At 38.6% G+C, this 26,282-nt stretch overlaps 1 protein-coding gene across 1 annotated transcript in view; it reads left to right on the plus strand.

The window, feature by feature from the left end:
* LOC139285327 (protocadherin-9) overlaps positions 1 to 26,282 on the plus strand; it is a 181,935-nt gene that overhangs the window by 99,537 nt on the left and 56,116 nt on the right. The window contains exon 2 of the mRNA XM_070905881.1: positions 25,265 to 25,466. Coding sequence (XP_070761982.1) covers positions 25,265 to 25,466 — 202 coding nt within the window. The remainder of the gene's footprint in view (positions 1 to 25,264; positions 25,467 to 26,282) is intronic.

Below are 26,282 nucleotides of genomic sequence, written 5' to 3' on the forward strand. Positions count from 1 at the left end.
TGAACCGTTACATTGCTGTGCTTGGCATTAAAAGTATGCATATGGTTGAGTAGGTTTAATATACAGCGCTAAAAATGCATAGAAAAAATAAAACCATTTTGTAAATAAAATGTTAAGTTGAATCTATAATAATGTTTCCATTTACAGTCCGTCTATCTGGGTTCAGGCATTACGCTGGGAATGTATCCGAACTGACCAACAGACGGAAGGGAGACACATCGGAGCTGAACCTTGTGTCACTTGGCTGTTAACAGTTGCTGGTGCAATGTGTGTGTATGTGTGTGTGTGTGAGTGTGTGAGTGTGTGCTTGTGCGTGCATGCATCTTCACCAAATGTACAAGCATATGGTCACCCTGTGACTGTAGAGACGCCATTAATGCTGCACGGCCCTGAGAGCTTATACTGTGAGCTTTCATTCTGCGATGCCTTGATGGCACTGCCTGTCTCCACCATTATGCTACTGGTTTTAAGCTCCTGATGACACTGTACCATGAAAGATGGAGATTATTCTTCAAATGTGCAACAGAGATGGGGCAGATTATCTCTGCGCAGATATCTCTACACTTCTGTAACTTAGTACCGATGCTCTCAGTTTCCCTGGCAGCCTAATGTTCGGCTACATGCGGCTGAAAGCTTTAGTTTATTCATGATATCAGAACGTGGCACTTTTCTGCAAGCTTTCTAAAAGGAGTTACATAACAAAACAACTGCAGTGCTAATGCTGGTAACATCTACACAAACTGTATTCAGTCTGACAATAAAGATACAGAGAGACTGTAGTCTTGTGAATATATGCTCTCCAGTGACCTCATATGAGGATTAACTCTATTTTAGGTCAGAGAAAATCTGCTTATTATAGATGGCATAGAAATGTCATTCCTCCTGGGAAAACTACAGTAAGATCAAGTGGTGGCTGACCACTAACACAACGACAGAGAACTGTGGCTGTGAAATAGGTGTGTGTGTGTGTGTGGTGTGTGTTTGTTTATAGTGTAGGTAGAGAGTGGGACATTTGTCTGAGCAGTAAAGATGATAAGCTGAAAATCTGTTTCTTACAAACATCAAAACTCTCAGCTTCACTCGTTTATGAAACACATTCTGCCAGTATTGCTTTATTTCTCATAGTCTTTCAAATACTGACTAATAATAATAACTAATTCATCAATCGTGTACTTATGAGATGCTAGACCTAGAGAAAAAACAGTGAATCTTATAGCACTGGTTGGCTCTCTAATGGATGCACAAGTATTAAATAGTGACTCTATAACTGATTAGAACTTGCACACTTAGACTGGAACATCTACTCTATCCTAAACTATTTGTGTTGAATCAATTTCAGGTCAAAAAGCATTGAAATGTACATTTGAAAATGGATGAGTTTGAGGAGATGAACACTGGAAGGCCTCTGAGAGTCCAGCAGAAATCACAGGGGGCATGACATTCTTTAGCTAAGAGAGAGGCAAGAACCCTTTCAAGAACAAGTACAGGAGAATAATTGGAGTACAAGTGCTAGACTCGCATTACCGGATCATGAGGGTAAGTGCTTGGGAGTTTGCGTGTGGTTGTGTGTGTGAGTGTGTGGACAGAGAGAGGGGGCGAGAACGGAGGCAAACAGAGAGACAGACGGACAGACAGATGAAGACGGAGACACAAAAACAAAGATAGATAGCCCTAAAGGTTGGTGGATACCTTTGGAGGTCGGAGCAAAGGCAGTAACATGACCTGAAACCAATGTTTCACAGAGAGAGAGAGGGGACAAAACCTCATGAGATGTGTCTGGGGTTAACAGCCAGCTAAATGCCCAGTGTGTGAGTGTCATTGAGACCATTTACCCTATCATACCTCCCAGACATGAAGGGAAATGTTTTTTTTGTGCCACTCATTGCGGTGGTAATGGTAGTCTGCATCCATGCCCAGCTTCCTCTAACAAACAGATTAATTCTTCCCTGAGAGGTGACAAGCATGTTCAAATAAATCCTGTAAAATTGCTTTGTTATTTTTGGAGGAGACAGGTTCTTTGCTCCTGTGCTAAAGAGTGTAGGGTATATATATATATATATATATATATATATATATATATATATATATATATATTCACTTAAGAAGCCAATATAAGTCAACAACAGTGCAAATGCATGTTATTTATTTAAATTCTCATTCAGCTCTGATGCAGAGGAGTTTGTGAATTTCCTAGTGAGGAACATGACATTTATTCTCTGGTGATATTGAGTTTGGTTGTTGATCAAAGAGCAAAAGAAAGCGGGAAACGATGCAACTATATGAAAAGAAGGAAAACTGTCTGTTTCGCAGGTATATTTTAACAAAAAATATAACATTTAAAAAAAAAAATGGAATTTACAACAGAATTACGAGCCATGAGAGGAATCCTCTGTAGATAAACATCAAAGCTTATATGATTCATCTGCTTGTGGAGAACATGAAGAAAAGCCAGGATTTAACTGGATGTGTCTATAACAGCAACTTTATTCGTGGAATAACATTTACTATTGTTTATGGACGGAGGATTGTCAATATGATTCCAGTTTTAAACAAGGACAGGAGAATGCATAACATAGAACAAAACGGATAGTTGGTCCGCTAGTTGTCAGGATTATGTAGGTGCAACATGACTTCCTAAAAATGATGTTGATACTGTATACATTTAATTTGCATTAACAAATATATTTACAGGAAACTTAATACCACCCGCTTTATGTTTTCATCAGCATTATGAGGAAGTGTTTATATTGGGCAGATCTGCAAACTCTTCACAGCCAACGCACCATTTTCATACTAAGCATATCTGCACAACGTTCACTGTCAACATATTTCATTTGTTTTCCTTACAATGATTAACACTTTTATGGTTGTGTTGATGCAGTTCTAAGCACTTGGTTAATGTTAAGGACAGATTGTGGTCTCGGTCAGACAGCGCTGACCTTAAGCATGAGTGTGAAAACCACATTCACCTATAGTTACCTCTTTATTTTCGGCAAACTTCTTTGAAAACAGTTGCTTATTTACACACCCAGCAGTTACAGTGCAACATTATTATTTAAACACAGATGCCACAGATTCAGGTGATTCTCTGTAGGTTCATTGTCATATAGTTAGCACATTGTCATTCAATATTTATTATTATGGAAATATCCATTATCACATGTAATCCAGGCAGCAATTACATTTGGTTTGTTAAAGCAGACAGTATATGGACATATTTTGTAGGAGATAGGGTTTAGTGTTGGAATATATGGGGTGTTGTTAAAGTTTTGATGAAAAGGAAACAACAATTGTGAGCACAGCACCTTTACCACATGCCAGTCCAGTGGAGCCCGGCCTTTGTAAACAGTCTGTTCTCAGTTCTCTGAATGAACAGAAACTGTCAAGTTACTGTTCACATCAAACACTACTAACAAGGATGCTAATTTGTTGTAAAAGGCCACAAGGCTTGTTGCGAGCGTGGGTGAGAGAGACAGACAGAGAGGGAGTGATGGACTTGCCATTGCAGGGTTATGCCACAGAAATACATTCCTGACCAAGATATCAATTCTGCTCCTTTTGCCATTGACAAAAGTCACTGATACCTCTTGCCACCTAAAAAATATATGTAAGCCAGAGGTGTGTATTTGAGTGTCATGGCTAATATTTCAGCGTTTCACCTGCTGACTCAAAGAGCTCAAAATCTTTCTGAAGCTCAAGGTGTTACTGGGTAAAAGTAGAAAACTTAGTCAATATTGCTTGTATTTTGCTCCAAAATAGCACCAAATACAGGAGAGCATTTTAAGAATAATTTTGTAGATCTTGTCTTGCAACCCTCCCGTCCCTCCCATTGTACTTTTGTTATACACTGACTTGAATTATACTGACTGTATTGAACTGATTTATATACCACTGTGCATCCATATGCTGTTATTGATATTGACAGAATCAGTTTAATTATTTATTTAGTATCCATCATTTATGAATGTCTTCCATTATTTGCCTTGATCCTTTGTATGCTCCTTGGCAGTATACAGTGGATTCTTTCCTTGTCATGTCAATGAAGCCAATGATCCAATGATTCAAACTGAACTGAATTGAGAGGGACAGAGATAGAAAGAGACAGAGAGACAGGGAGATATTGATAGACTGATAGAGTGAGTGTGTTGTGTGTCTCTCTCTCTCTGCATGCTGAACTTCATCGGCTGACAGCTGCAGTGAGGGGTTATCATGATAGCCAAGCACTCAGCACCTTGGAAAACAAAGGATTTTACCCTTATGGTGCTTACCTGTCTCAGTACATACTCAAAAAAACATGTGGAATATCAGTCTTTCTCCTTTTTTCTCTGTGTCTCTCTGTCTCTGTTACTCTTTTCCCTTTTGTCTCTTTTCCTTTTCTCTCCTTGAATAAAAAACGTCTTTGTTTGCTTAATTCTCTAAGTGATTATACCATTGGATATTGAGTATGGAAAGAGAGCCCATCAAACTAATGTTTGAGAGATCACTGTTCGCAGCCGTACTGTTTGAATTAAGTACAACATTATTTCCCAAGACAAATGATTAAAAATTAAAAAAATTTTTTGATGTACTTGAGACAAATAGCATTTTAGGAGCCTGGCTATTTCACTCCCTCTGTGGTTTAATAAAAGAGAGCACATACTTGAGATGATTAAAGACCGAGACCTCTGTGGATGTGCATTAATTAGCCATATCAGTTTTGCCTTGGATTGTGATCACCTTGGGTAAGTGTTCAGTTTGCTCTTGTCATGTTAAGGTGCAATGTAAATCCATTTGTATCTTCAGTAATAATACAGTTTGAAACAGCCATGCCTTGAAGACAGCTTTTCTAAAAATCTCTTTGATGTATTTGCACTAGATCTTATGATTAGCAAGACTTTTTGGAGGCTGGAGCACTGAGATGATTGATACTTAGAAAGTGACCCTTAAGATGAAAGCCACTGATGAGTGAAGGATAAAAATCCTCGGAGCTCTCCTCTACACTGCAAAGGAATGAGTTTGTCCTCAGCTCCAAAAAAGATTTGGTTGGAGGTCAATCCTGAATCTTTGATTGCTGGTTTTAATATCTAAATTATCTTGTGAGTCATTGCCTCCACAAGAAGCAATTTCATGTTAGATCTCTATTGATAAGTAGAATTTTCTCTATTTCATCTACTGTATTCCATTATTTTGAAAGTACCGCCATCCATTATTCACAAAGGAAAAGGAATAAAGCCCATTTTTCCAATATATATACATTGTATAAGGTGGATAGTCTCGATGTGAGTGCACTGATATTACAGAAGAAGATGGCTTTCACTATAATGCATGTGGCTGACATTTCTCAATTGACAAACCAGAATATAAATGGAAAGAGGAGCTGCTGATAAGCAGTGTTTACTCTTGATTGTGAAGGCTCAGTATTGAGTACACTGATTGTACTGTTTTCTCCAGTATTCGTGTCACTGAGTACCCAAAATACTGCAATACATGGCTTTTATATGAAGAGTTACACTTTAACAACCTACAGAGATCAGAACCTGGCACCCTACACATATGCATTATGAGTCAGCTTGAGTCGAAGTAGAGCTCTTGGTCTATAATTCCAGATCAACGCAGCTGTCCAGTGAAACAATCTTTGAAGAAGATGTCAATCCCACTATGACCAGCGGTGTGACAATGACACTGCCACACTAAAGAGGAATGACAAGATGGAAATAAAATGATTTCTCTTGTCATTCTGTTATTAAACCCTATCAAAATGACTTGCAGGTCATGCATCTGAAATTATCATTAAAAATCGTCATCCACTTAGGACAAAAAAAGAGATTTTATCATCTATTTGCCCAAGTGAAATTAAAGGTGGGCTTGCCCTCTTCAACCTGTCTTTTAATTTCTGGAAAGAAACGTTCCATAGTGAGATCGAGATAGGCACGAGTCTCGTGGATGTGTGTTCTCATATTAAGCCTGTCTGAGGATGTGGCTACTTGACAGATCAGGTCACTTTAATTGATTTATCTGCTTGGCACAGCTGCGTGCGCACTACAATCTATCTTGTTTTAGAATTCAATTTGACTGTCTGCATCACAACAGCTCCCCGACAGAAAATCAATACACAGCATATATAAATATCTATGTATACATAGGTAGGTAGGTAGCTACATAGGTAGATAGATTGATAGATAGCCTTTACCTCGACTCATTTGATGATCATAAACTGCCACTCTGGGACATTTTTTTGAGAGGGCTTTCTTTTTCACTCTCTGACCTGCACAAACTGAACCTTTTTGCTCATTGCTTCTCAAGGTGACCATTTTTTCTGAAGTGAACTAGCCCCCTTCTGCTGCTATGCAGTTTTACTTTGTATTTTTCTTTACCTCAGTTGTTTCTATCTACCACTGAACCTGCCAGGGTGAGAAGTATTATACACATCACTACCCTTCAAATAGAGACAGGAGCAGGAAACTGGCTTGGTGCTGTAGAGAGACAGAGCTTCACACTACCCTATTCTGTCTCAGGAGAAAGTCATCTGAATTCATCTGAACAAGGATTTCTCTCTTTGTTGTTTTTTTTCTTACAGTAACTTCTACCAAAGTACGTGTCTGTTGGAATACCGACTGCACTGAAGAGAACTGCCAATCATTGTTAACTTTCTATCAGCTATGCCTATTTTTTATGATAAATGATTCATTCCTGCAAATTCAGAAACAAAAGCTAGTCTGATAACGACATATCAGCCACTAGTACTAGTACTAATACATAAACACAGAACATAAACAAGCAATCTTGATACAGTTCCAGTTTTTTTTTTTTTGTGTTTTTTGATTGTGTTCAAGATACATACTGAAGGGACATTTTACTTCAGTCAGTGCTCTCTGATGGACAAACTAAATGGTGACACTGTTTCTATGTGACTTCTGTACTGCAATTCCTTGTAACTTACTGAGTGATATATATATATATATATATATATATTTGTGTATATATCACGATATGATAATATGAGATTTATTACTAAATGTTGTCCCTTAATGTCTATGTCATATGTAGCGTGGCTATTTAGGTGGACATTTCCAAATAAATGTAATTTTATAACTCTGCTTACCTTTCCCATAATAAGTTCTGTCGTCTTGTAATTGGTGATTTGAAGTAACAGGTCCGGAAAAATGGATGTGAAGACCTCAGTAGTATCAGGATTATACAACAATGTGGAAAATGAGAAAATAAAAAAGGCATGACAGGCAACATTCATTTTAAAAACATGTCTGTCTTTAATCTGAATTGATAGATGTTTAATCTAAATCAGGATTTGTGAATGTATGCAGAAAGTTTTAAAACGCTCTTGAAATTTGATTTACGACATAGTTTGTCTTTCTAACTGAGTGCTATAAACTGTTCAATATTGTTCTCTAAATCTATGGAAAGTGAAATTATGCTCTTATTATTGGTAGTAAGTGGATGTGATAAATGCAGGCTGCACTCTGCTATACACCCTTTGTAATCTACTTAATCTGCATCACAATTAGAATCCGACTTTAATATTTGGATTTACTAACATAAAAAGGTAATAATGAAGCATTATTAGTGAACACAGAGAAATCACCATATCCCCTACATAATCTCAGACTCAGAAAAAAAAAAGATTCCTGCAGTATCTCACTCTCTGGCTGATGATGGGATCGATAAGATAATGGAAATGATCATTGTACCATGTGGAACAGATGGATATGGTGAAGCAAAGAACAGATTCTTTTATATTTCAGTGCAATTTCTTGCAATGTATTTGTGTAATTTCCCTGGAGCTAAGTGGACCCATCAATGTCCAGCTCGCTCTCTGCCTTCACTGCACTCACAGGGTGCTTTCTCCCTCGTTCCCCATACACAATGGATAAGCTTCTGGCTTTGTCCCTCTGGGGCTTTTTGATTCACTTGAAGAGAGCCAGAGCAGACACCTCCAGCGATGACAAGGCATAGCATGTCTGTGCAGACTAAACACACTCTCTGCAGAAGTCATCTTTGCTTTAACTGATCAAACAGCTCAAAGGATGTAAGGCTGTTTAGGAATAATATGCATTCAATGGACCGGTCATTGTGTTCAGATGAGGAATGGAAAGATAAGTGTTAATGTTTTAGAGGCAGTCTTTATTGATGTTACTTAAGATATGTTCTCTTTAATTTGATTATACAAAACCAATGATGTACAGGAAAACAATATTAATTCACTGCAAGTGTGCTGTCAATGTGTTTATGTCCAGTAATACCTTTTTTACTGTGCTGCCTTTGAAATAAAAAAAATAAAAAAATAAAGAAGGGAAACAACAGCTACAATATGAAAAACAGCTTTAAGAAATCAGTCTTAATACAGCAGTAAATTGCAGTGGCTCACAAAGCTCAATAAAAAAAAAAAGCATAGGTTTGAAATTCCCCAGCTTGTTTGTCTGGCTGAGCGGCCTTAATTTGGTTGTATCACATTTATGCCTCGTGGTTGATACTGAGCGAGATGAATCATTGTAAAATATGAGACAGATCAGCTGCTTGTTTCCTGGAGGTAAAAGCTTGTAAGACCGCTGGTAAATACACCCAGAAGAGAGCATATCCTCTGAGACAAAGAGGAATAAAAGCAAGAGGAAATGATAGAGAGGTTGGGGTAGGAGGCTGTTGCACGTTCCTCTCAGCGTTTTGGATTCCTGATAGAATATTCTGTGTGTTCGTGTGTTCATGTGTGATTTTATGATTTTATTATTATAAGGATTTGCTTTTATTAAAGGGTGAAAGGAAGGATGGATTAATAAATGGAGGTAAAATTTTAGGCCATTTTCTTGCTATATTTTACAGCATGTGATTAGCTATCTTTAGGACCTCACATTTTGCCAGCCCTTAATCTCCTGCCTGTCATCTAGATCATCTAAAAGTGCTGAGAGGCTGACCCCCCCCCCCCCCCCCCCCCATCCACAGTGTCTGAAATCAGAGTAAGATCTTTGCAGTTGTAGCACATTTCTGAGGCCAGCTAATACCCTCAGTACAATCTGCGGGTTTCTGATAATGGCTTGTAAAATCTTTCATCTTGACATAAACTGGCATATGCTGAGTGGCTCCACATGTTTATCTTAAAGCAACAAAAGCAAGGCCAAAACATGTAAGGTAATCACTTCAAAGACCTATATGCTTGACTCCGGCGTTAGATCCTGTTTTCTTTCTAATCAGCTGTTGACCGTGTGGGCATTTTGTGCATTTGAAATTAGTTTACAAGATGTTGCTACAGTATGGTGGAGAAGCAAATTGGGTCTTCGCTCCTGAGAAATGTTGTGGAAGAAAATACGCTTTGTGAAGCACGCTCTAAATTAGTCCAACCTTTGATGACCTTCTCTTGAATACTGGCAGGATTAATGACACAGAGATGACAAAACCTTTATCCATAACATATATGTCCACCCACAGTCTCCTAGTTATTTTACACACCACACCCAAATGACGGCAGACTGTATATTCGTGTAGACTCAGTTTCTGTATTCTGTCTTTGCAAAAAGAATCTTAAAAATGTACCCACTTGCATCTCTCATCTAGAGGGCAGATGAGGATCAAGCTACCAATCCTCTTTAAAAGAAAACATTGCGTACCAAGCTTTGGTTCGGTTGTCGCCAGGCAAAAACTGCAAATGATACTATTCCGGGAGAGGCTAAAACAACCAGTGTCTTAACAACAAAGCCTTTCTTTCCTATAGCTCTTGGTAAGGTTCACATGAACAGAGCGAGGGTCGAAAGACAGACAAATGTGACAGGGCATGAACCTCCCCTGTTGAGTAATGAAATTAAATGACAGCTCTTGAGCGAGGAAGGGATGCTGAGTGAGAGAGAGCACGGAAGAGAGGAGTGGGGGGATTTTGTCCAGCCAGGAAATTGAAGCCATCACAAGCAAATTGAGTTCAGGTCCTTTTGGTGGGCAAGAGCAGACCAATCAATTTGGCCTACTACTCAGTGCCTGTCAGCCTCACAGAAGGACACCTTGGCATGCAATAATAGGAGGACAGTAAACAACTGAAGTCCTGGCTCAGTTAGTCTCAGCTAACAGCTAGCTATCCATAGTCATTTCTCCTCAGGGGAAACAAATATATGACAGCAGTATGCATCGTCCTCATGTGAGCTGAAGAAATTGCTGCTCTGCAGTGTGTTTGTGTGGACACTGGTTAATGGGTGCCAAGTTAAAGGTTGGACCGATTCCTCTAGCTGTGGTGTCTGTGGTACGATTGAAGTGAAATGCTTGTCATCAGATAAAAAATAGTCTTTGTATCCCTCACTTCTCTAAGGACACAGGTAAAGGAAAGCAAGACGCAATCTCTGTCAGTAAATAAATCCTATCAAGTCTTTCTAGGTTGGAACCACATTTTAATGAGCCTTGTTTGGCCTTTCCCTTTTGCTAATCTTTGGACAGTGACACAACATTCTTGCTAATTATCTCGATTACACAGCAGGAACGCACTACATCACAGTTCTGAGGCAACAGTCGACGAGGGGTGGAATCATACAACCCCAAAGGCCTAATTATCTCTGTTGGTTCCCAATTAATCCATTAAGTTGTTTTGGCTCAGCTGCAAGACCTGAGGCACCATTTTATATACCAATACATTGCACCATCAAACAGCCATGTTACGTGAGCTTTTGTTTTGTAGCAATTCACTGTTAGTACTGGAAGGCTCTGGCCTTTCTTTTACCTTCAAAGTGTCTTAACAGAAATACCCAGGAAATCCGTGATGAGTTAAATTCATACCCTTTCCACTGAATATTCTCAGTCAAATAATTAACATTTACAGTAATCCAGAGCAACCCACATTCAAATTTAAGGACTTCACAGTTCTGCAGAAAATGCCACTCCAGACCCTTTTATTCTCATTGCAGAACCTGGTGTCGCTTTATAGCTTCCAGCCTCTACTGGCTTACTATGATGAAGTTGCTGGGCTTACCATATGTAAAACTGCACTGATGGTATTGATGGCTTGCAAAGCAGTCAATAATCGTTTATGTGATAAGCCACTGGACTTGTGGGGGAGGCTGAGAAAAGGCTTCAGGGCCAAGACGGGTTATGAGATTCATGGTGATACAGGCTGTAGACAGTAGGTTTGTTTACACGCTGCCAGAGAGCCACTGGAGTCAGCTCTTGTGAATGATTGTTTGAATATTGCAGCTGTCTCTTTAAACTCATATTGCGACTTTCATCCTACATTTTTTTTTTCTCTTGGTCCTGTCTGTCATCCCCACTTTCCTCACACCAATATTGTCTTTCTCCCCTTGCTGTTCTGTCATGAATTGGTAACAAGGGATGGTGAAAGGAAAAACCAATATATGTCGCTTTTTTATGTGACAGCAGTGTGGTGTCCCAGTTGGAATATCATTTGGCAGGTTGTAAGAGGGTCCCAAGTGAGCACATGCAAATTTACAAACACTTATATACCAGTTCTTCTGAGTTTGTGCCATTTAGTTTTTCTTTCATATGGATAGGGAATGGAGGTACCCATCTTTACAAAAACAGCTGAGCTTGTGTTTCAGCTTATGTAACTCGCAGACATCCTTGTTTTTCTCTCTCTAGGGATTTTATTACTAGATGTGTAATAAATTATTGCTCCAGGATATTCTTCAACAGCAAACATTATTTTGAGTGTATATCCATGACTTGGAAAGCATATCTTTGAGCCAAACTGGAAATATTACTGAGAAGGAATGACACCTTCATATTATGGGGGTGTGTGACAAGCCTGCAGCTTTAAACAGGAATGCTGCATCTGACTTACTCTGATTGTGGGATTTCTTGGCATTAAGTGACAGGGTTTAAATGGGTTCCTTTCTTTGTAATGTATTTAAATGTATGAATATTTAAGATCTTTTCAAACTGTCACACTGAAAATGCTTTTTTTTTCTGCCTTGCTAGCAAGCTGATTTCTGATTTTAACTGTGGGATAAGTGCTGGAAGCTGTCTTTCCTTAGATGTGCTATTATTCCTGCACAGGGTTCCATTACACCTTCCAAAATAGTGGTATGTAAAGTGACTCGTCAGCTATTTCAATTGCAACAGGGGAAATCATGCTATTTTAAGAGTTTTGCCCCAGGAAGGTCCGCAGTTTGCATACAATAGCAGTTTGCACTGTTTTTGAACAATTTATACTTGAATGTGACACTCTGCGCAATACAGGGTCCACATATGTAACACTCTCAACTAGAAATATAGTATGTTATGCTATTCAGCTTTTTGATTATTTATATTCCCTATGAAATATATTTATTTAAACGTTTTCCAGATATTTTATTTTGAATTCTACAATTAGAAGTACCTTTTCTAGCAATGGGGTATTTACTATCGAGGGACAAAAAGAAATGTTGTGAAATGTTTAAAAAATGTTTCTTGAAACATTTCCTTTTAAATATGGGCAGAATTTCTCGTGTAAGTTTTCTCTTAGAAATCAAGTTGTTTTTGGCATGTATTTGATTATTTACTTATTATCTGTAATTTATAACGAAAGGGCAAACAGATAAGCAATCTTTCCCTGTTCAGCTGACATGTTGACCACCGGGCAGAAATGGCCTGTGGGCTGTTGAGGCTGCACACAGATGATCTGTCATCCTCATTTACAAAGCTTCACCGACACTGCATATTTCTGCAATTCCATGTTTGTCCCTGTAACTATCAGATATGACTTCACACATCCAAGCCATGATCAAGTGTACCTCCTCCCTAAACTCCAAAGATTTAAATGGAAACATGCTTGTGCTTGCACTGAAGAACAGTAAAGTATGGTAGATGGGTTGCTTAATGAAATCATTCATTGGTCATTTCTAACAGAAGAAAACTAGAAAAGGCTATAGAGATCAATATAGGGATGCAGACTCATCAGGGGTGAAAAAGGTGAAAGAGGGGTCCGAGGGCATGCTCCCTTGGAAATCTTTAAAATGTGAATTGACCATTTTAGCATGAGGATAAAGAAGTAAATGTCTACACCATTGTCGCATAAATTAGTAAAAGCAAATTGTTTTATTACATCGTGGTTAGGACAGTATTAGCCTTGCTAATATTATCTTAGCATAAAGAAAATGGAACCATTAGGGGCTAACGTTAACGTTAAGTTGGCACTTTTGCAATCTTCTGCAAAATGGTAATGTTAGTAACGCTAAACGAGTAGTCCCAGAGCCCTAACGCCAGTAACGTTATCAAGTGGACTTCTGAATAACAAGTACACCAGCTATATATATTATATTAAGGTTATCATAATGCTACTGTGAGAGATTCTTAAGGCATGCAGGCAGTCAAAAACTGACCTCCCAGAGACAGTCCTCTTCAGTCTTGCATTCGCCTGTGTTGCTTTTTATTAGACAACTCAAAAGGCATGGTTCTCGTTTCATTCCCTGTGACTCTGTCCCCGCAGATAAAGACCCCACCCTCAATTTCAAATACTCATCATATCTACTCAGGAATATCTAAGGAATCACACAAACGATTTGGAGTAACCCATTTGGATTCAAAACGGCAATTTTCGCTGAAAGGTGACAAGCTTGCATTCCTGTTAGTATGTCAATGGGGATGATTGTTAGAGAAGATCAGCAGTTGAGCACATCAATCTACCTGCACAACCTGACCACCGGTATAAAAGGCATGGTCGTCACAGGTAAGGCTTTCTCCCACTGTGGGAAATCAGGGAATCCTGCCTCAGGCTGTTGGTGTAAGAACTTAGACTACAGAAGCTGAGCAGGTCACAAGAGAAGTGGGATAGAAAGGTGACCAAAGAAGAAAACAAAATGAAAAGATGGAACATAAACAAGAAGGACAAAGTTAGTTTGATCCTGATAGTTAGGATGCAGTGCATGTGTAATCCATTCCACACAGTCATGCCCAATACTGGGTAACACTAGTGTCAAGTGCAATGTTGTGCAAAAGGAAGGTAACACTGGCACAAATTTTGTGATGTTATTGAGACACTAAAGTTACAGACCTGTTTTGTTGAAGCTTTTAAAGTGTTAAGAGTTGTCCATATTTTGCTGGAACATAAGAAGTCAACACTGTTGCCACTGTACATTATTAAAGGGGACCCTCCTGTGCAGCTAGGCCACAAATGGTGGGGAGGCTTCAGTTGGACTGACAATAGAGGGAGTGGTTCTCTACAGGAGATCTTGAGAAAAAGCCTTACAATTGTGCAGTGGAGAACTTAGCAGCATGGAAAATGTTGTATATTTAAAGCCAGCTGTCAAACCAGGAAGTGACATCACAGTATAGTGATTGAACCAGTGATGACAAACCAAGAGGCCTCTCCAACTACAAAGATGGAGCACCAATGATAACCGCAACCTCTGGTCTCACCTGACCTAGGATTACTTGGAAATCCACCAAGAAAAGTGAGAAAAATGATGAAGCACTACTATACTAGCTTAGCTTTTGCTAGCTTTGTTTCTGATCCGGACATGGACTGTGTCATATTATCTCAAACACACACACAAAACAAAAGGTATTTCTCTATGTTGAATAAACTGTATATGGAATGGATATTTCCAGTGCTTTTTACTTAATGCGTTTCATTTTGTCATGCTCTTGTAAGAAAAGAATGCTTTCGTATTAACTTCTAGCGCAACCTCAGATAGAAAATGCAGCCTTATCCTTCTATAAATTGTAGTTAATTCAGCACAATTTGAAGACCAATTACAGAGAATATTGGTCTTCGTTGGTTAGGATGTTCGTTCACTGTTTTAAACCTAAAGAAAGGATGACAAAAGATTGTGATGGGAGCCATCAAAATCAGCATTCTTCTTTATGTACCTCACAAAACAGATAATGTATGAACCCCTGCACAGTGGAAAATGTCTTCTGGTCCATTAATATTCATTCCTTTTTAATCTCCATGTCTCTCATGTTGTTTTTTCCCCCTCTGTTGATCGTGTGCAAATCTAGTCTCCACTCTGCATGTTCACAATAAAGGTAAAACTAAAAGACATCATCTCTAGAAATTCAACAATGCTGAAAATTGCCCCCCTATTGCTACTGTACATGAACATATAATGCTGCTTTGGTCTACATTTTGGCTGAATGGTTTTCCATCAGTGAAAAAAACAAAAACACAGAGAGAGAAGTATTCCTCTTCTGTCACAGCCTCCCAAAATGCAAACGGGCAGGCGATCACACACAAACAAAAACAAATTATGCATTGCGACACACTATCCAGCACTATGCATTATGCTGGCGCCTTGCTTTTACTAGAAACTATTGGAGGGAAATTGCAGGCTGCTTGGCAACAAAACAAATGGGAAAAGGTCTTGGTGATTCTTATTTTCCAGATGATTAGTTGCATCAGAAATAATTGTTGTTAAGATCATTGACCATAAAATTAATTATTAAGGCTTGAGCTTAATTGTATTTCCCTCACTGTGACTGTCCTCTCAGAAAAAGTTAGTTTCTAATTTCCTGATGGGTGAAATGGCAAAACAGCAGGTGTATACCTGATGATGTTTTACAAATCCAAAGTAGTGTGCTACAATGAGGATCAGTATGAAGCAGCTTTGGTTGGCCACAATAATTACTGCATTAGTAGAAAAGGGTTACGTGCCATACAGTATAGTCTATGGATTGATATGACGTATCATATATAAATGTCTATGATAACAACGTCGATGCATATTTTTGAGGAAGACTTTTTCTCACCTGCATTTCAAGTAGAAAATGTGTGCTATTCACACATTGTACATATCCATTATTACAGTATGTTTTCATGGTTGAACAGCTTTAACATATCTTATCCATGTTGTCCCAAATAGTTTTAAATTTACCCCAGAACCTTTTCTTATAGCCAAAACAATTCCCATAAGATGATATTTAGACCAGGGACAAGCACAGATATTTAAGGTACAGTCATTCAATTAAAAAAATGCAAACCTACTCACTAATTGTGCCCAGTTTTCACACCCACTCATACCACATCATTTGAGATATTATGTCCTTATATACATTTAATACATACACAGAGCACTCGTCTCTCACAAGCGTGCATATATACACGCATAAAACCACAAGCATAGTCAGTGGGGGTGATTTAAACATATAGCTGGATGTAAAACTAATCAGATGTATTTTTGCATATATTGAATAGAATATTTCCCTCCTCACCAAACATTTGTCCACCTCCATTTTGTTAAGTGCAGGTCATGAAGAACAGTTAATTCAGAACTAGAGTCATATTGGTCATATTATTTATTTACTGTATCCTACAATTTGAAATTTGACTACTTTGGGGGATTTTGAGAGGCTCTTCAGTCGACATTTTGCATCTTAGTACACACAGGCACCACGTATGTCTGGTGTGCATGTCCATGTAACACCATGACAGCTGGCACATTCTGTAAGTGCAGGGTGTCAATAGTGATATATGATGGCACTGTCAACACCTTGCCATGGTGCTTCAGCATCAAACATCACTTTCGTTATCACTTTCTTCCCATTATCAAGTGGCATAAACATCTGCTGCTTTTGGGACTGTTACAAGTTGACTTGTCAAGTGATTTAACACGAACAGAGATTTTAAAATGCCCTTCTCCTCTCACTGACGATTAGATTCTGTAATAGAGAAACATTTTTATTAGTGTGTTCTACAATTCGATATAACCTTTTCAATTAATTTCAGACCATAACTTAAAAATGCTTAGAGTAGTGAGAGATATTGCTGTACATTGCCTTTTATTGTTTCATTGTCTTTAAACAGCAGCTACTATGCATAGGGATTCTCTTTAAGCTGCAGTATCAGACTAATCAGTTGTTGTCCATGTCATTAGGTTTTAGCACTTTGTAGCACTTCACTAATTTTCCAGCCAGTTGGATTCAGCTTTTAAATGAGAGGTTGTGATAATGTAGAAGCTTATGAATTTAATGTGTGGATTAGCTGCATATTTCCAACCTAAATTTATTAGATTAACACCCTCATAATACCTTATTTCCATTAACAGGCAAAGAAATAAAATCCAATTTATTGTTAACAGGGATAAGCAAAGAGAAAGGAAAGTGCTATAGGATATTAAAAGACGAAATAACTTTTTCTACAGTCTACAGCCAAGAAAAACGATTGGTCAGATTGCAGTAGACTTGAAAATTCACTACTCACCTTGCTTTGTGTCTACATGGATGTGACCATACAGGCACATCAGTCAAGGAATGTATGTATATATTTATTTGAGTAATTTACATGATTGATAACATAAATTTAAATTACTTTTTCAGGTGATTTTAGGTGAAGAAAAGTAGCCATCAAAAAATATTCAGTAAACAGGCAGGACATGCTAAACTGAGTATGTAAAAGCTATCCTATCCTTCATCTGTTATCGTTAAGACGATAAACAAAGAAAAGTCAGATTATCTACATATATCTGTTTGTTTGCTGTTCTTGAAACAAACAATCTCACAATCCTTGTATTTTTGAGTGAATGCCAGAAAAAAATGAAGAAATTTAGATCACCAGTTGGCAAAGTCAACCAGACCTCCCTGCTGCATCGATTTACATTTGATCTCTCAAAGCTGGATAATCATGGCTGTGTAAATAGCCATTATTTCCACAGGATAAACAGATATCCAACTAAACAAATGTGTGCTTCTGTACCTGTTTGGTGTAATGGAATCTCAAATAGGATTTCATGACAGCTAATAGGGTTGTAGGTTATTATGAATCAGAAAGTACACTGTGATTATGCTTTGGTTTTGCATGAGTACAAATAAATTTTGATTACCTTTTAATATTTCTTATTGGTTTTATTAGTGCAATGACACAAAGATATGTCTCAGAAGCATTTGTAATGTGTTAAAAAAAAAAACCTCCATGGTGCCACAGAAAAGTGACTTCAGTGTAAGCTGTCTACAGCTGAGTGCAGCACAGAGATCACATGGACTGTAACTCATAAACACATCAAGCTTCCCCATTCAGTGCTCAGGGCCTAGCCTGCTCTGCTCTGTAGTTAACTGTCTCTGAGTGTCAAATCCTTCATCCTGATGCAGGAGACACACATAGAGAAGAATTGCTGTGTCTCTCATTTTATGGCTGTGGATGTCGGTGGAGGGTAGAACCGATGAGTGAGTCAGTAGTGGTTAACTTTGTAGCTAATGCTCTGTGGCAGTTGCACAGGTTTCTTCAGCTCTGCTTAAGGCACAGAGGGAAGCTGGTTGAACCACTCCCGTCTCACAGTTCTCGCTCAGCCAAGTCAGGTTATTAAACAGCACACCAAAGTTAGGATTAGGAGGGAGATGTAGAGGAAGAGAGTGGTGAGATCCATCAGAGAAGGTAGGAGGTCACTACAGCGTGGACTCTGAAGAAGTCTGGTAAATTCTGTTTAGTTAATGAATTCTGTTTTCATGGACTAAAATATAAAAATTAAAATTCTATATGCTTGCCACTGATGTGGAGTAAACCAGGCATAGGGTGCTGGGAAGATTTGTATGCTAGCCATATGTAACTACATAAAAAAGTTAGACGTGCATGCTTAGGCAATGTATTCATTCATGTTTGCAGCTGTAGGCAGCCTGAGGTGTCAGACTTGGTTAGCTCAACCACCACCGTGCCTGTTAGCTACAGTTTAAGTCTGAACTTCAGATACTTAGAGGGCTATTCTGATGTTGACTGAGATAATCCTAGAAGGTTCGTCCATTCCGCTTTGCAGCCTATAAACTCGAGAGTGTACTCTTTGCACTTGCCTATGCTACAATAGTTCAAAGCCACTAGGTATATGAGTTACTTTCAGCCCAATCATCTTAGTGTTCCAGGGTGAAATCCTACACAGTGAAGGACTGAATGAGCTTCAAAAGCACTGAACATGTCCGTGGATTTCAGGAATCATGTGCCCAGTACACAATGTTTTACAATATTGTTGCATAACCCTAAAGTTATAATCTTTAAGATTTTCATCGATTCCATTTTTGATACTATTAATAGCATGTATTTTTCAGCAATAGCCACAGGCAACATTTAATCATAAGTTCAGCATGTTGGATGGTGTTGTTGACTGCTTTCTCTATTCTTTCTTTGTTAAAATTACGTGACAAGATGAATCATCTGAGACACCCACAGTTTGGTTTGGTGTGCTGTAAACAGATACACAAGTGCCTCTTTCTCTGTTTTTCTGCATTTTTTAGTTGCCGCTCAAGGCAATGTGCTGCCCCCTCGCGGTCTATACTGGCTGTTTTTGGTGAAAAAGCTTTGGTAAACACACTCTAGGCTACCTATCCAAAACCAAATGGCAGACAAACAAAGTTGGCGGCAAGTTGGTTAATGTGGTGGAGCATTTATCAGCTAAAGAGCTGGATAATTCCTCCAAGAGTTGGTGGAGACCAAAACAGAGCTAAAAGGAGAATGAGGATTAAACTTACATTCACCAGGAGGTCAGAAACACGATTCTAAATAATTCCCAATGTTGCTCTGTGTCTGCTATCACGTTCGCCATATTTATTTTATAAGGTGAGAATATGTCAGTGTTTGCAGCAGCATTTTATTCTTGATGTTTAAATAAAGTGATCAATTATATTTTAAATAATATCTTTGCATTATATTATCAGTTTTATGAACACATTTGAAAAAGAAATGGGAGTTTTTTATTTTACTAGTTACTGTGTTGTTTCACTTCCTTTGTCATTTAAATGTGATATCTCTTGCATGACTATCGCTAATTTGACTAAAACACAAATATCTATGTAACAAGCAAAAAACTGGAGGGAGGGATGCTCATGCTAATGTAGGAAAGTAGGATGAGATGGAGTTAATTAGGGAGGTGTAGACAGATGAAAAGAAAACAAATTGGACTTTGAGGGCATCAGCCAGAGGGAACTTGTCACAGCACCTGTGAAAGATGACAGGTGAGAGTGTGAGTCTGGTGACAGACATACTGTACGACTACACATGGAGTTATGCTTTTTAATGAGAAGAAGATGTGTCCTATGTGGATTAGACAACAAATGGTTGACGGATAAATAAATAAACACGCTTTCTGTATACTGCATCCATATATCTGCATAAGATCATTTAGCACAGAAAGAGTCAAAATGATGGACGGTGCTGATAATCACATGCTAAGCAAGTGTTCTGTAAATGACTAACACATAACACACACACACACACACACGCACACACACACACTACATGTCCACTCTTCCACGCTTGCAATTTGGGAAATGGGTCAGATGTGACTTAGATTTATGTATCTTTATGTTTGTGTTTGTGTGTGTGTGTATTTGTGGTGAACCAAAGAGCAAGGGAGTGACTGATCGGGCTTCATTGTGGATCTGGCAGATGTTTCTCAGAACTGCCTAGCTATGATTTAATGATGAAAAGCAGAAGGCAGCAGACTTAGACTCTGGAGAGGCAGCGGGAGCAGACTACGTCAATATTAGAGTCAGAATCAAAGACGGGGAAGATTGTGATTTATTTGTCACTTTTTATTTGAGTGTTGCTTACAGAAACAAGTTTGGGAACTCTTTTTATCTCCGCGTCTTTCATCTTTTTTAAGCTGTTTGAAAAGCTTGTTTTTGACTGTGTTCATGTCGTCAAAATAGAGCCCTGCCCGACTGAGATTGTGATGCATTTTATGGATGATCCCAAAGGAAATCCGAATGTTATGTTGACAGGAGGCAATGTCTATCATCTGCTAATGTTTCACTTGATTTGATGTTTTATGGAATGTTACAGCTTGTCAAGGTTGTGCATGAAAACCGCGGGGAATAGAGTATGACACGGAAATGTACTTTCCAAAAAAAACAAAAAAACAAACATTATTCTATTGAGGGGTTAATAGCATCAAATAAGATTTAGCTTTGTCATTTTGTTGTGTCAGCAAGTTTTGAAGTACAGCAATATCAGTGCAAAAGTGTGACAGAGAGGGAATGACAGTGAAAGAAAAAAATCAATCAGCATGACCAGTGGAACATAGAAGACAATCTTGTGTGTGGCCTTATATTGATAAAAAAATTTATTTTCCAAGGTGGCCAGCAGATGGCAGCACCTTTGGTCTCCAAGGGAAGGAGAAAGAGTGAGAAAGCAGGACGGAGAGAGAAAAAGAAAGAGATCTTTTTGTGAGTTTTGTTTTCCTGGTTGACTGATCTCCCTCAGCGGTCTGATTGTGAGAACGGACTCGTGGGAAGTGTTCTCTCACCGCAGGTGTCAGACTGCTGTTAGATAAGATTATTTGTGGGGGTGAAAAGGTTGCATTATTTTGTGTGTGTGTGTGTGTGCGTACACACACGTCTGCTCAGTATGTGCCTCTTCTCATTAAACGTCTGCCTGATAGAAATGTACTGTTATACTGTGTTGATTTGGAACACAATACAACGCAGAAGTTGTTTTTGACTTGCACACTGTGCTCCATATGGTCACACTCAGGAGGAGAAAGACAGGGAAGCAGAGAGAGAGAGCTCGTGCTTCGAGTCATAAGCCCTATCCCTATTTGTTTTCTGTCACATTAAACCAAAGTTGTCATGTCTTTACTGCACAGTGATTCTGTTTTCACCCACTGATTGTGATTTTCAACAGAGATGTTGATGTGCTACAGTAGCACAATACAGAGCTGAAACATGTCAAAATACAAGATATTATGGCAACAGGCACCATGTTTATAATTTAACAGGTGACCAATCGCTTTGTTTATCTGTTACTTTTGCCATCTGGTTGAATGATTGCTCTCTGATTGCAGACTTTGCTTAAAAAACTCAACTCAATCTTAGTTTGAATCTTGTTAGTCCTTAAAAATGAAAATGCAGGCTTTCGATCAATAAAACGAATGAAAGTTGAATTGATTTATAATACTGCGACCATCTACTTTTCCAACAATAGCGATCATAGTAATTTTAATACTCATAGAGTGTGTCGACTAATTTTGAACCTTGAGGAAGACATTGTACGGAGATAGGCCTATCTGTTGGAAGCCAAAACTCTCCTCTTTCACACTTTCCAGTAACATGATTTGTATAAGTTGCAACTGATGTTTCAATAGTTGGCATTTACTCTCTCCTGTCAGATTTTATTTTCAGTTTGCTTAATATCGTATCCTTTCTATGACGACCCAAGGGCGAATGCTATTCTTGATAATTTGCAGGCTTGCTGGAATTTAAACCTTCCAGCAGCAAAGTGCTGCTATTTGCTTTGTGTTTGTTAAAGTAAGTGTGTTTGGTCAGGCAAATTATAAAAACAAGCGGATAATAAGGGTTAGCAGGCGCGATAAGCCATAATATCTTGTAAACTGGCAGCAGGGATAGTTTAAGCCGGTCTTATGCTAATGTTACTACAAGTGACTGTCAGCAACAGAGAAATACAAATATCTTCAAACATGCTTAAACCCACAAATAAACACATGCACAAACACACCCACAGACAGCTCGTGTAATTTAAAAATGGACCTTTTTATTTACAGCTAGTAATGTAGTGAAATTATAAATGATGAATTATGAATTATTTTACTTATATATATATATTTATCAAAGCAGTCTAAATCCTTTCATTAGCTCTTCAGTTTTGTCCAAACAGATTCCAGAAAAAAATCTTTCGGGGCACAGAGCAACGTTTCATTTTAAGGTCCCACCAGTCCAGCAGTATTTGACAGCACACACTAAAACTGCTAACCCAATCAATAATAAGCCAGTTTTTTCTCTACTAGAAGTCAAGTTCAAAGGAAATTACATGAGCAAAGTTACTGTTGCTTCAATTATTGCCTGTACTTTTCATGTATGAGAAGACCTTTTTGTAGTCTCATATTTGTCATGTCGTATATTGTGATTAATTGAGAATTACTGCAACAGCAGTCATTTTTTTCACTGTCACGTCTACTGAATTGCCTTTTATAGTCATTCACTACATGTATTAGTCAGAGTATTCTCATTAATGTCTTAATATTATACTGATATACATGTACTCAAGATACTGGCACATACTGATCCCAAACCCTTTTGGAAAAAAACGCTCTAGTAAGTTGTACACTGCTCTCCATTCTATGTCTTACTCAGTTTAATGGGTTAACCCTGTGTTTATAATACCTTTGGTCATCTGCAGTTGAAGCATATGTTCTTGATTAAAATCAATGCATGTACCCAGGTTTGCTAATAATACAAGATATGCACTTTGCTTACTACTTTCATTTGTTGTAAAATATACAGTTGTGTCCTTAACTCTGGAAAGAGGTAGCAGAGAAACACATATGAAGCTACTGTTAATTAAGTGCGGATACAACAAACATGTCAAATCTTGCCTCACCCTTCTGTTTCGCTGGGTTCATTTTCTCTGTAAAATATTTTTAGACTCATAGCATTCTTCAGCTAATGTAAAACTGATAGCACTGCATTGCCGAATCAGTATATTTTAGCTGCCACACAAACAAACAAAGGAGGGAACTTCATTAGAGAGGACTTATTTTCCCACATTATGTCATCTTCATTCGAAATGCCACATCTGATCAGCTGCCTTTTTATAATTACTAACGGTGACATTTATACAGATTCCTACTGTTTTACAAGACCTTTACATTTAATTGTACCTGATTCTGGACTTCCAGACTGCAAGTGTGAAGCATTGTTCAAATTCTGATTTATATCTTTGCCAATATATATTTTGAATGGTATTACTTCTGATAATCCACAAAAGAATGTCACAGGTGGGGTCACTTGTGGTCTGGAAGTGGGAGAGCTGTCCTATCTAACTGTCAAATAAGATGGTTAGGTATTTATCTATATACCTTATTTCAGCTGTTGATTGCAACTAATTTGTGTTGTTCTTTAACAACAAAAGGGCTTAAAAAGCTAGGTATGTATAATTAAATCCAACATTTCATAAATGGAGCCCAAATAATACTTCATTTGCAAACTGACACATACACATGCCTGTCAACCTTGAGTTTTGTAAAACATTTTCTTGTCATTTCAATTCATTCTCCCTTTTGTAAGATGAGTAATATCAGTCATTGTAACACACCTGGGTAGGTAAGGATTGACATCTTCCTCCAAGGTTGTTAGCTAACAAGTTTTATCTGGAGTAGCAGCTCTAACTATCTATCTATCTATCTATCTATCTATCTATCTATCTATCTATCTATCTATCATGAAAATAAAACACCATGCATCTAAATCTGATGCCAGCTTTTGTTTTTCCCACAGTCTCCTAGGTCTGCCTGCAAATCCCCCACCCCTACCTCCCTCACCACCCCATTTTGTTTCTTTCTTTATTCCCTCTTTTTGGTTAATTGAATGTTGCATGCTTTTGGAGCAGTTCTAAAATATATAATGAGGTCATTTGCATTAGACTGCAGATTGGGTGACCTTTGCTTTTGCCAATAATTACTGTAAAACCCGTCTCTGTCTGTCATCACCAAGGATGTGGCAGGGACCTCTCTGTGCTCACGAAAGGTTAGCTGGAGGCTTGTGTCTGGACTTATGAAAAAGCCTGAGGAAAATGTCATTAGAGCAAGGGGAAAAGACACTCGGAATTAACAATTGGAAATTCAATCAGGATGGCTTTAAGGATGGTGTGTGGGTGTGTGTGTGTGTGTGTGTGTGTGTGTGTGTGTTTCCATGCATATCTCCAACAGAAGGGCTATAAGGCATGTCCCAGGAACACTTGTGGGTTCAGAAATTCCTCTCCTCAGTGAGAGTGCAGAATGTGGGAAGAAGGACACCCTGGGGGTGACTTCTGTTAACTCTGCAGGCCACTTTGACTTTGCCAACATCCAAACAAACTGACAACACAAACCAGACAATCAGGCTATAAATGTCCCTGCAGCAGTCCTCACAGAAATGATAAGATGCTGCCACTGATATCTAAAACTTTCACTGCCTTCATTAATTATGCCTGGCATTAATTACACTATGTATTTACGAAAGGCTCACATATTTTGCACTTTTCACCTTGTTGAATTTTTGTTACAGTGCATGATGTTTAATTTGCATGCTAGTATTGGTTGTCATTGTGCAGTGAAACGTGACTGTATTTACCATGTGTTAACTCCCCTTACCGTCAAAATCTCGGCCCAAGTCAAAATAGACCTTTTATTCTACAATCTTTCTCAGTCTTCTGAAACTGGAAATTAACACTTCAATTCATCAGTGCCTTCCTTACTTGTAAATGTTTAACACATTTATCGTTCCGACAAACTCTGAAGGCTGCTTATTTCACACTGCAGTACTGATCAGTACTCAGTGTGTCAAGCAGCATGCATGAGCTTGTTCAGCTCGGTGTAAAATAATAGTGTGAAAACATTTTGAAGGGGCAGAGCAGAGCACTAACATCAGAGGCTCTGTTTTGTGCTCTTGGTTCTAGTCGCAGCGGCGCGTCACGTTTCACCTGCCGGATGGCTCTCAGGAGAGCTGCAGTGACAGCGGTCTGGGGGACCACGAGCCTGTAGGCAGTGGCTCCCTCCTCACACAACCTCTCCCTCTGGTGCAGGCGCAGGACGACTTCTACGAGCAGGCCTCCCCTGATAAGAGGACTGAAGCTGACGGCAACTCCGATCCCAACTCTGGTGAGTTGTAATATATCGCAAGGCAGACGACCATTTCTTTTTAATACGCATGCATGGTCGGTTTCTTTGGATTTCTCTCTCCGTCTCTCTCTTATTCTCTCTTTGTGAGTTTAAAGTACCATTGTAGACATTTTTAAACAGCTGAAAAATGTTCACTTTGGTCCAATTTAGTGGATATTATGTGCGCCGTGATTGTGTCTTTTCTTTAAAATACAATATGACTTTTTCAATTATCCGCTGATTGCATGGAAGACAATCTGAACATGCTTTGTCTTACAAAGAAGAAAATTAAGACATGGTTTCAGATTTTGCTCTGGAGAAATGACTGAAACACCTTGAACAGAGATAATAAATAGTTATGAAAAACAACATCACTCTCCATAAAGAAGTCAACGTACCAAATATCGTTTAATTTAGAGTCATTTGATTGCTCAAGTAGGTTTCTAGCGGATACACGGGCAGGTCATTCATTTCTCAGTTAATCATCCAGACTTGTTCATTCCTCCCAGGAGCAAACCTGGGTCTCCCATAGGCTCCTCACCTATTTGTGAAACTCATTTGATTTATTTAGAGATGATTTCCCAGTTGGAAGTCTTGGTGCTCAGCTGAAGATGTTAACTTCCCACTATTTCTGGTGGGAATGTACATCTCCGACCCAGTTTTCTCATTTTATCATTAAGAGGTGAGGCTTGCGCGAAGATCAAGCGCATCGCCCCAAGGTCGATGCCAGCTTGCCTGCTGAGGGTGGAGCAGCCAGCACCACATAAATACAAGTGCTGTGAGTAAACTGTGTGTGCATATGATTTCATCCAGACT

The sequence above is a fragment of the Enoplosus armatus genome, chromosome 1 (genome assembly GCF_043641665.1).
Source record: "Enoplosus armatus isolate fEnoArm2 chromosome 1, fEnoArm2.hap1, whole genome shotgun sequence".
Lineage (NCBI taxonomy): Eukaryota > Metazoa > Chordata > Actinopteri > Centrarchiformes > Enoplosidae > Enoplosus > Enoplosus armatus.